We start from the raw sequence: 11,431 nt of genomic DNA, 5'->3' as shown, positions 1-11,431 counted from the left end.
ACACCCTGGTAACCACCCAAAACACCCTCGCAATTCATAGAAATGTGTTAAAAACTCAAGTGGTTGAAACGCTTATCAACAATCAGAACACCTTAGCAACTGCATAGCAACACAGTGGCAACCATAGACATATAAATAGCTAGACGCCTCATTGGCCGCTCGACCGCACGTCAACGTCGCCGCCATATTGGAGCGGGCAACTCTCCATTACTCTCATATCGGGACAGAGGAAAACATACCTTATTCGTCGGCAGCTTGGGCATCTACAAACCATTACACAATAATAAAAACAGATCTCGAGGTATTATCTTTCACAGGTAAGACTCAACAGTTGTTTCTGGATGTTTTTTGGTAATTTTTAGCTTTAAGTTGACAGCTTAATTAGCCACCAGTGTCAGACTATTAATATCCAGCGATATCGCTAGTTGGCTGTGAAAGCTGAGACTTTATAAGAAATCAAAGTTTAAATGAACTCTTATTAAGTTTTAACTTATATTGTATTTTATATCATAAACTAAATTGTGTTATAAGCACAGGATGTACAGTGAGCACTTTGACAAGTCTCAGACTGCCAGGATTAGTGGAGGAGCTAAAGCATGTCTCTTTAATTTCACTAACGTTATTTATTTATCATCACTTGATAATAATGATTTCATAGCTTATCACAAAACTATCATAAAATATATATATATATATAATTTTTTTTTTTCTTTTTCTTTTTAGTCAATTGCAAACAGGACAAGGAAAGTCTTAAGGAAAGCTGAAGAAAGCTGTTCTCTGCATTTCCAAGAGACAAGGCTATACTTCCACAGCCTAATGTTATATTGGTCTAATTAAAACCCAGAATAGCCCTGAATGAATGGCCAGACTGGCCCTGGTCATATTCAGACCACTCTCTCTCTCTCCCCGGAACAGACTTCCGGGAGCATTTTTTTTTTTTTCTTTGTAAGGGTAATTTTTATAACAATATAATTACCTTATTAAATGTTTCTGCCATTTTTTTTTCAAATATTTAGAGATGGATGTTGCACACTGGTGGAGGACGAGGAGATTCCCGCTTCTATGTAAAGCGCTTTGAGTGCCCAGAAAAGCACTATATAAATGTAAGGAATTATTAATTATTATTATTTAAATATAACCAGTTTCATCAGTCAATCACAATACTATAGACTGCATTTAAAATTATTTACACAGGCTGTTTAATGCTGATCATGTACAGTATGTGTATTTACACAAAAACTACATCATGTAAATAGCCCAGAAATGAAAAATACAGGAACTCATTAGTGAGTCAAGCTGCAATATCATGACAAAATCATTGTTTATTATTGCCCTTGATGTTGTAATAATGATTATTAATTTCTGGTCTGTGATAAAAATAACTATACTTTGATATTTTGTTGTACAACGTAAACTGCACAAACTCACACCCCAAACATTCCTATGTATTAACATATATGGAAAAATAAACAACTGTTTCAAAATTTGTATTTTCTGCATGGGTGTGTGTAATTTGCATTGTAGAACGAAATGTCAAGCATCGTCAAGTTGTTTACATTATTTTACTCATTAGTTGAATAAAATATAGGAAAATGTTGAGAGAAGCAGTGTAGAATTAGTCTTTATTAGTCAGGTTTTGTCATCACAACTAAACCACCATTTTGTATTTTATATATATATATGTGTGTGTGTGTGTACATGTATATATTATACTTAAGGAGATCATTAATTAAACACAATTTGGAATTCACATCCACATTTTTTTTTGTGTTGTGTCTTAATTTGGTTAATAATTATTACACAAATACTATTATACAACTACATTTCACGATTGTTTATTTTACTTTATAATTTACTATTAATTTATTCATTTTTGTCTATTCTGTATTATTCCACCCTTGATATTACATATTCTTCTTGCTATTATTCATCTATTGTTATTAATTTATTTATTATGTTATTATACATATAATTTGTACTATTATAAATCTATTATATCACTTATGTTATTGTACTGTTGTACTCGCTTTTTATATTATTCACTTTACTATAAGTTGTACAACATATATATTTTTATATTACATATCACTTTTACTATATTTTTACTGTGCGCTGCATAAGAGAATAATATTTTACCACTGTAAATTAACTAAGTTTCACTGGATCCATAAAGGCTTATCAGTTGCATTTGTTATTGTTTGTTGTGGAGTTTCTGTATAGAGTGCTATCAAAATAAAAAGCAAACTACCAGTGTATTACTTTTTGATTTGTATTCGCTGGTTGTATTCAATTTTCTCAATGATGGTAAATTATAAGTGTTTAAAGATGTATTATTTCGATTTTTTTCCCAAGTGAATGAGTGTTCTGACCACAGACTGTATAAAAACAGGTTCTGACCTGAAGCACAAGAAAAGCTAAAATGTTGGGGTTGAACACAGAGAAAGCAATAAAACAACTTATTTTATTTAATATACATTCAAATTACATATACATGTCACAGTTATACTACATTAACATTAGAGTTGTAAACCGAAAAAATCAACGAAATCAAGTGAGAAGTGTGAGCGTTCACAATTTCTTACGAAAATTAATAATTTTCCAAACCTAACTAAATAACTGGAGGCAAAGTGATTTTTAACTGCATGTAGATCACAAACCTCTGAAATCGGTTGATAAATGTAAACGTTATCGTGTTTTTATCCAGAAAAAAAACGCAGCTCCCCCGTTTACTTCCATTTATTTTTAAGGGAGTCTTGCCCTCACAAACATGGCGGACGCGTTGACGTATCGCAGCAACGGCTCAAAGCGGCCAATGAGGCGTCTAGGTATTTATATGTCTATGGTGGCAACCACCTACAACACATAGCAATGTGGCAAAAACTATTCAGAACACCTTAGCGACCACTTAGCAACATACTCAAAACATAAAACATAAAAAAAAAAAAAAAAATTTGCAACAGCAAAGCAACACCCTGGCAAACTCCTCAGAACACCTTAGCAACCACTTATAAACATTCAGAATACCTTAGCAACTGCATAGCAACGCCCTGGCAATCACCCACAACACTCTATCAATGTGTTAGAAACTCCTCAGAACACCTTAGCAACCACTTATAAACATTCAGAATACCTTAGCAACTGCATAGCAACACCCTGGCAATCACCCACAACACCCTAGCAATGTGTTAGAAACTCCTCAGAACACCTTAGCAACCACTTATAAACAGTCATAATACCTTAGCAACTGCATAGCAACGCCCTGGCAATCACCCACAACACCCTAGCAATGTGTTAGAAACTCCTCAGAACACCTTAGCAACCACTTATAAACAGTCATAATACCTTAGCAACTGCATAGCAACGCCCTGGCAATCATCCACAACACCCTAGCAATGTGTTAGAAACTCCTCAGAACACCTTAGCAACCACTTATAAACATTCAGAATACCTTAGCAACTGCATAGCAACTCAGAACACCTTAGCAACCACTTATAAACATTCAGAATACCTTAGCAACTGCATAGCAACGCCCTGGCAATCACCCACAACACGCTAGCAATGTGTTAGAAACTCCTCAGAACACCTTAGCAACCACTTATAAACATTAATAATACCTTAGCAACTGCATAGCAACACACTGGCAACCACCCACAACACACTAGCAATGTGTTAGAAACTCCTCAGAACACCTTAGCAACCACTTATAAAACATTAATAATACCTTAGCAACTGCATAGCAACACACTGGCAACCACCCACAACACACTAGCAATGTGTTAGAAAAACTCCTCAGAACACCTTAGCAACCACTTATAAACATTAATAATACCTTAGCAACTGCATAGCAACACACTGGCAACCACCCACAACACACTAGCAATGTGTTAGAAACTCCTCAGAACACCTTAGCAACCACTTATAAACATTAATAATACCTTAGCAACTGCATAGCAACACACTGGCAACCACCCACAACACACTAACAACACATAGCACTCTGGTAAACACTCCTCAGAACACCTTAACAAACACTTAACAATCAAAACACTGCATAACAACACTGTGGCAACCACTCACAGCACATATCAGTGTGCCAAAAACTACAGTCTACAGAACACCTTAGCAACCATTTAGCAACAAACTAAAACATGGAAACCTTAGCAACTGCATAGCAACACCCTGGCAGCCACACACAACACCTGTAGCGCACAGACAAACATCACTCAGATTTTCTTCAGACATGTAAAGCTCCAGTAGTGCGTGTGGCATGTCACCTGCTGATACGGCACACAGCCGCCGCTGCAGTTCTGTCCACGTGGGTCAGTGGTCCAGTCCCGAGCACAGGTCATGTCCATTTTACAGGCCTCATACCTGCAAGAGTGACTCAACGTCATCATGGTGTCTACGTTACCAACAGCTAAACGATGAAGAACATTCTGATGCATTCAGATCTTTACTGTCAATCAAAGCTGGTTATCACACAAGCTTATGGCCTTGGGCCTCACCAGTCTCTGCAGAAGCTGTGGCACAGAGGCACCGCCTTCAGGGAGGAGTCGCGATGCGGGTGTGTCCAGCGAGCAGCATCAGGAGAACAGCGGTAAAAACAGGCGACGCGCTTCAGGAAAGACTCACAGCTGCAGAGAGACACAGAATGGTAAACAACACATCAAACAACATTTTAGTTCACACTAGAGCCCTGTGCGGAACTGATTTCTTAATCCCGCTCCCGCTAAATTTCTGTATTCCACTGTATATTTTTGCGCATCAGGGAGCCGCTATCAGTATGCGGGGTACTGAAATCGCTTTTGAATGAGCGCTCGCTGTTCACTTTCAATTTCACGATCACGAAAGGGAGCACTTCTTACAAAATATTTGTCAAGGAGCTCAGGATCTGTTGAGCAGCAAATCCTCCAGCATGGTCTTATCAGTCATCTCTTCTGACGCTCGACTGACTCCCGCAGCTTGTGTACAGAGCAGAGCACAGGCTTTAAGTTAAAAATTTTAGCGCACGCTTCCCATCTGAACAAAATGTTTTTTTTTTTGTTACTTCTATAAAAAAGTAGGGGGCGGTGCAACGGTAAGCAAGTAATGTAATCGGTTTATGACTGTGTAACACCAACTACTGCAGCAAGCCCAGTAGCTCCATCATTCTTGTTGTGCGCAAAATCGCAGGATGGCGAGACCAGCACTATATTTTTTGAGCACCCACTCCTCCAAGATTCGTGTTGGGTCCCGCGGGATCCCAGTGCAGCCCTCTAGTTCACACGCATAAAACCCAACACTTATACATAAGCAAAAAACAAACAAACATGGATTCAAAATAAATAAACATGAGTTTAAAAAATAAACGTATAAAAATATATGAATGAAATGCTTTAAAATTTAAATAAATAAACAAACAAACAAATATTAATTAAAATAAATACATAATATTATCATAAAAATGACTTCAAAATAAACATGAATTAAAAAAAAACATGGATAAAAATAACTAAATAACCAACTAACTAAATATATTAATAAACATACTTTAAAAATAAATAAATAAACAAGCAAACATTAATTAGTTAAAATAAATGTATAAATACATAAATAATATTAATATAAAAATAACCAAATAACTCAAATATAAATAATACATTTTAAAATAGACAAACTAACAAACATGGATTACAAAGTAACTATATATTTAATATAAAATAAATATATAAATTAAGATTAATTTAATTAAATAAATAAATAAATAAATAAATAAACAAACTTCCTGTTTTGATAGGAATGTCAACATGAAAATTCTGATTATTTATTATTTAAAAAAAAGCTTGTAAATCACCCCTTATACTAATAAAATAATAATAATAAAAGTTTTATTAAGGACATATATACTTAAACCTGCTGTTGAAGTCATTCTCAGTGTTATTTTAATCATATCTGATTAAATCATAAATTAGAGACTTACAGAGGGCTGAGGAGACCACACTTATCCCAGACAGAGTTGTCCACACCGGACAGATCCTGGACGTCCGTCTCTGAACAACACGAGTCTGGACAGAGACACAAACATTCACAAACTACAGACCATACAGTCCCAGTTCTACTTGGGAAATAGATATGAAAGTTTTTAATAATCTGATCTTGACTAGTTTTGAATCAGCTGTGTGTTTGTAAGATGACTATAAAGTGTGCACACACTCTCCCTGTAGAGCGAACACTGCTTCAGATGAGGCTCTGGACTGGGCGTGGCCTTGTGTCTCCCGTCCCGTAGACACGCCCCCTCGTGACTCATCACAGCGGCAGCCAATAGACTCGTGAGGAGGGCGAGGCCGAGCAGAACTCTAGACATGCCCATTTTCACCTGTGTTTATGTTTCAGCTGCAAGAAATAATCCGGGATGAGAAACACTTCATAAGAACTTCCATCATCTGACGTTATGCTGCTGCGTAATGTTCATCCAGTCATGAAACTTTGTATTAATTTATATTCTGCTTCATCATGACTTACTCATGAAAATGACTGTAAAAGTTAAACACCGAGAGCTGAGGTTATTTGATGTGTTAATATTTTTATCTCTGTCTGAATTCTTCAAGCAAATTTAGAGGAATTTCCGTCATGATTTGGAATCAGTTCTAATGGGATCAAATGGGAATCTTCCACAAATCAAATAAGATCCTGCTGGATAAACTGAAATTCTGAAAATAAAATTTGAAAATGAAGTAATTGTTTATCCAGCAGTATCAGACGAGTCTTGTAGTTCTTCCTTCAGGATTATAATAAGCATGGAAATAAAATAAAATAAAATAAAATAAAATAAAATATACAAATCAAATAAGATCCTGCTGGATAAACTGAAATTCTGAAAATATAAAGTGAAAAGTAAGAATTTGTTTATCTAAGAGGATCTTGGTTTTTTTTGTTCTTCCTTTCAGATTATAATAAGCATGAAATTAATTAATAATTAAAATAAGATTAATTACAATAGGATAAAAAAAAATAACTAAAATGAATTAATCAATAAATCAGTTCATAAACACTGTGTGTGTGTTTTAGTTTAGGCCCAGTTTAAATCTAGCTGCTTTGTTTGCTCAAGAAAAGACGTCACGTCATGATCTACAGAAACTTTCAGTTAAGCTGGATCCCCATAACAGTGATGAAAACATTCAGTTCAACATATAAAGTTTGATAGACAGCATCATGACTATAGAGAGGAAGTTTCCCGCTGATTCCTTTCAGTCTTCCTGTGCTGCTCATATTAATGTCCTTAACTGTGTCACACAGTCCTGCCTAAGAGGATGACAGTCACACACACACACACACACACACACACACACACACTGATTTACTCCAGTACACACAACAGTTGGATCTTCTAAAGCACAAAATGACTGTTTATATGTCCATAAAACTGTTTCATACCTGATACTGGAGTGCGTAGCGTCTGCTGTGAGTGTCGGATGCTCTCGCTCTGATGCACACACTCTTTCCCCGGAGCTGTAGACGAAGGACATCTCGATGACAACGCCCCTCCCTCTCTCCCTCTCTCTCTTTCTCTCTCTCTCTCTCACACACACACACACACACACACACACACACACATTTGTCATCGGTTTGATCTCAATGAGTGCAGTTATCAAAGAAACACAATAAAAGCAATGACATCTTACTATAAACAGAGTCAAAACAAAGACACCTTGATAATTATTTTTAATAATAACAATACAGAGGCTTTATTTCATTTGACCTTGTTTCTAAATGCATCTGATCGTGTGCTACTGAGTCACTGCACCTGCTGGCTGTGTTTTCTGCTGGTTTGTTTTCCCAAAAACCTCGGTACAGTTGCTGACGGTGACTGGAGGTGAATCTGGGGGAATTAGGATAATCTGGGACGGTGGGTAAATTGGGACACCTAAGCTTCTTGTCCCATCACAAGCATGTCAACATGAACGTATAGTCTAGCAGGTCTAAAGTCTTGCTTGTCAATCTAAACTGTTGAAATAAATGAAAAAGTGCACGAGAAATGAAATGAACATTACTTTTGTAAAACACTACTCAAAATTTACAAAAACAACATAATGCATAAGAATTGCAGGGTTATTATAGTTAATTAACAAAACACTAAAACCATTAAAAAATAGGTTTGTTACTTGAAATCAAATAAATATTTACTGAAATAAAATAGAATATAAAAAAAAGACATATTTTATATCAGTTAGTTGTTATTTACTTTATGATGTACTAAAATAAAACTGAAAGAAATATATATATAAACAATAACTACACTGTACAAAAAACCTTAAAACTGTAAATAAAACAAAAAATACTGCAGTACAGTATTACTAGGAAATACTGTTTCAGTCTTGACATTTAATTGAATTCTTCTCACTGTTTCTTTGTCATTTTTGGTGAAATTTACAAACAATTTTTGAGTATAATTTGGGAAAAATTGTGTATAAACTATTTTCACTTAGAAATTGTGAGTAAATTTAACAAACAGTTACAAAGAAATGGCAACACACTGAATTAAACGTGAAATTTTGAAGTAGAAAAACAATAAAATTACTAAAACTTTTAATTTAAAATGAAAATGGAAAATGCAAAAATAAAAACTAAATCAAAATAACACAAAATGAGGATGTAAAAATGCCCAATCATCTCAAAATGTTCAAATATTAGCCAGATAATCTGCTTGTCTGATATATTTGGTTGAATATGACATATTTATGATAGCAAAAAGAAGCCGTTTGCAGTGAACAGATACTAATCATGAGAGATTTTCTCTCAGCAGACGCTGAAGGCTTGTTTTGCTGGTTTTCCCGTCTCTAATCTTCCTTCTGGAATAATCCCACCTCCATGCGCTGCTTTAAGACGTTTTTGGCCCTAAACGCAAACACTGTGCCCTAGTTAGAGAGCTGAGAGGATTCAGCCTGAAGCACACACAGAGCTGCAGGACGTCTCTGAATGCCAGTGTTTTAGATGGCATGCGTGTTTCCACTCTTGTCATCAGCTGTCTTATTCATTTGAGGCCTGTCAGAGCGATTCACGATGATACAGACGGTTTCATAAGCAGGGGCTCGAGTGTTTTATTTTGGGTCTGAGGACAGCAGACAGAAGCTATTAGCCTTTGGTCATCTGAGCTGGAATAATAATCCTTTGTGTCAAAGCTATTCATGGATGAGCTGTTGTGTTCGTCTGGAGAGGACACTCACATTATGACGACGGGGCCGCCGCTAATTGCACCGCATTTGTTTTATCATTCAGAGCTGGTTTCGCTTGCATGGACGTGGTTTTCTCTGAGACCGACATATTTTACCTAAAATACCTCAGATTCATGGCCTACAATGTGTCAATATCAGTCACAAAACTGAAAGTACTGCTAATGTGGGCACAGTACCATGGTAACACTGGTATTTTTCAAGCACCTTTGAATATCATCATATACAGTTTTATGCAAAAGTTTGGACACCCCTCTAAGCGGGCCACCTCCTTAAGTTATAAAACATTTATCCAAATGAAGTTGCTGCTTCGAAAGCCCAACAGATTATGAATGAAAATTATGATAATTATCAGGGGTGCCTAAACTTTTGCATAATCTGTAAATACATAAATGGCATATGAACATGGTAATCATTCAGTATCATGATACACATCAAAGTTAATTTGTTACCATCTGACTGTATCATTGTTATAAGTCCCACCAGGATTTCACTTTATTGCAATATTTGCAAGCAAACAAAGGTACTACAGAAACATAATAAACAAATGTATCAAATCGAACTCTATGAATTCAATAACGATACTTATTAAAGCTAGATATTCAATAGTGAGTAATTTTCTAATTTTCTGTTTGTTTTTTTTTTTTTATTCAGAGGGTAAATTAGTCTGCTGTCACTTTAAGAATGAATGTGGATCCAATATATTGACATGCATCCAATTTTCTCCTAAATAGTTACACCTTTTTTTTTTTTTTTTTTTTAAAGGGTGTCTGGCTTGCCTCAGATGTTCATCCACCATTTGCAACGAATGTTTCTGCATAGAGTTTCTTCCCTTCACCAGGTTCATACAAATGCCTGTTTTGTCATCATTAGAGCGCCCTCTGCTGGCTGGCTTGACATTCAGCTGTACTGCGCTCCACAGAGAATCTAGAGGTGGACTCAGGAGGTGCAGCACAGCATGTCAGATCGCTGAAGGGCATTCGTGATTATTTCTCCTGACCTGCTGAGTGACAGTTTGGGATTAGAATTAAAATTGTCTCTCTGTGGAATAAAAGCCCAAACCTCTAAGGGTGTTGTTACTTTACAAAAAGTGTTTAGACACATATTTAGTTTTATTCCAGTTGGCATCCACTAAGAACAGCCAGCAAATACGTGTTTAAAACCACCCAGAACTCCGTAAAAATCTTCTGAAAGCAACACTATCGTTCCTCTCTGTCATTATCACTGTATTTATGGTGTGGGCTTTTCTGTTCTCATAGAATTAGAGCAATTATTAAAACTTTATCCTTTTTGTTATGGTCCTTGGCGTGAAAGGGCCTTGGCGCAGAGTTTTGCACACGTAAATACCACTCGAATTTACTTCAGAGGAAAATCTAGTTTTCAAATGAACTTTTATTCTGAAGGAATCTGCAGTTGTAAAAAATAAAAAATAAATAAACAAACGAAACAGAAACGGTCTGCTCTTGTAACATGCAAATGAATCCCGATATTATTAAATCAATGACTTCTGTTTGCTCTGCCATTCATGTGAAATAATATTATATGATTTATGAAGTGCACGACCAATAAAGCAAAGTCAATTAAGCTTCTTTACACAATGTATTAAACATTTTATAATCGTTTCTGTACACTGCAATAAACAAATGACACTTGATTTTATAAAACTGTCTATGTATCACAGTGCTTCTCTATGGGAATGAAATAAACAAACTGATTAAATTCAAATATCAGTAAAAAGGCCTATAAAATCTGCTTCCGGGCCTCATTTTGATTATTTTTCCAGTGTCTTGCGATGAACTGATGCTCAGTATTCCTCTCGTATGACAGCGAATGCAGATAATCGTGATAGTTTCCCTGTTCTTGGCTTAATTGTTCAGCAGGATCACAGTGAAAAACCTCTCTTTAAAGTTTGCATGGATGTTTCGACCCGAAACCTTGAGGACAAGTACGTTGCCAAAGTGTGACAAACTTTAAGAAAGAAAGTCTCTCCAAGGTTCACGTCTGTAGCAGATAACAGCAGCGTCTGATGAGGCACTCAGACTCAGTTTTCAGATGCTTTCAATCTCTCCTCCTGGATCTTTTTGCCGCAGTTCATGGCCAGAGTTGCAACGGCGTACGAGGACAGAATCACAATGGTGCTCCCGACGAAATGAGAGGAGGCTCCTCTGGGCATCACACGGAGCGGCCTGCGGGGGTAAACCGCGTCTGAGACCCTCACGCTC

General features: G+C 36.3%; 1 protein-coding gene across 1 annotated transcript; it reads right to left on the bottom strand.

The window, feature by feature from the left end:
* Window positions 1-4,178: 4,178 nt before the first annotated feature.
* LOC109080599 (riboflavin-binding protein-like) lies at window positions 4,179-7,565 on the bottom strand. The gene is made up of 5 exons (XM_019095634.2): window positions 7,414-7,565; window positions 6,193-6,372; window positions 5,960-6,044; window positions 4,506-4,634; window positions 4,179-4,371 (listed from the first exon to the last, which is right to left on the bottom strand). The coding sequence occupies exons 2-5, from the start codon at window positions 6,347-6,349 to the stop codon at window positions 4,224-4,226; spliced, it is 519 nt and encodes a 172-aa protein (XP_018951179.1). The 5' UTR covers window positions 6,350-6,372; window positions 7,414-7,565; the 3' UTR covers window positions 4,179-4,223.
* Between the last annotated feature and the right edge of the window lie 3,866 nt (window positions 7,566-11,431).

The sequence above is a fragment of the Cyprinus carpio genome, chromosome A3 (genome assembly GCF_018340385.1).
Source record: "Cyprinus carpio isolate SPL01 chromosome A3, ASM1834038v1, whole genome shotgun sequence".
Classification (NCBI taxonomy): Eukaryota; Metazoa; Chordata; class Actinopteri; order Cypriniformes; family Cyprinidae; genus Cyprinus; species Cyprinus carpio.
This window is presented reverse-complemented; position numbering and strand designations above follow the sequence as displayed.

Excerpts from the sequence above, each read along its gene's own strand:
- LOC109080599 (XM_019095634.2), bottom strand. The coding sequence starts at position 6,349 with ATGGGCATGTCTAGAGTTCTGCTCGGCCTCGCCCTCCTCACGAGTCTA. Across the intron at positions 4,635-5,959 it reads TGTGGTCTCCTCAGCCCTCT|CTGTGAGTCTTTCCTGAAGC; the intron begins GTAAGTCTCTAA and ends GTCTCTCTGCAG. Across the intron at positions 4,372-4,505 it reads CACAGCTTCTGCAGAGACTG|GTATGAGGCCTGTAAAATGG; the intron begins GTGAGGCCCAAG and ends TCACTCTTGCAG.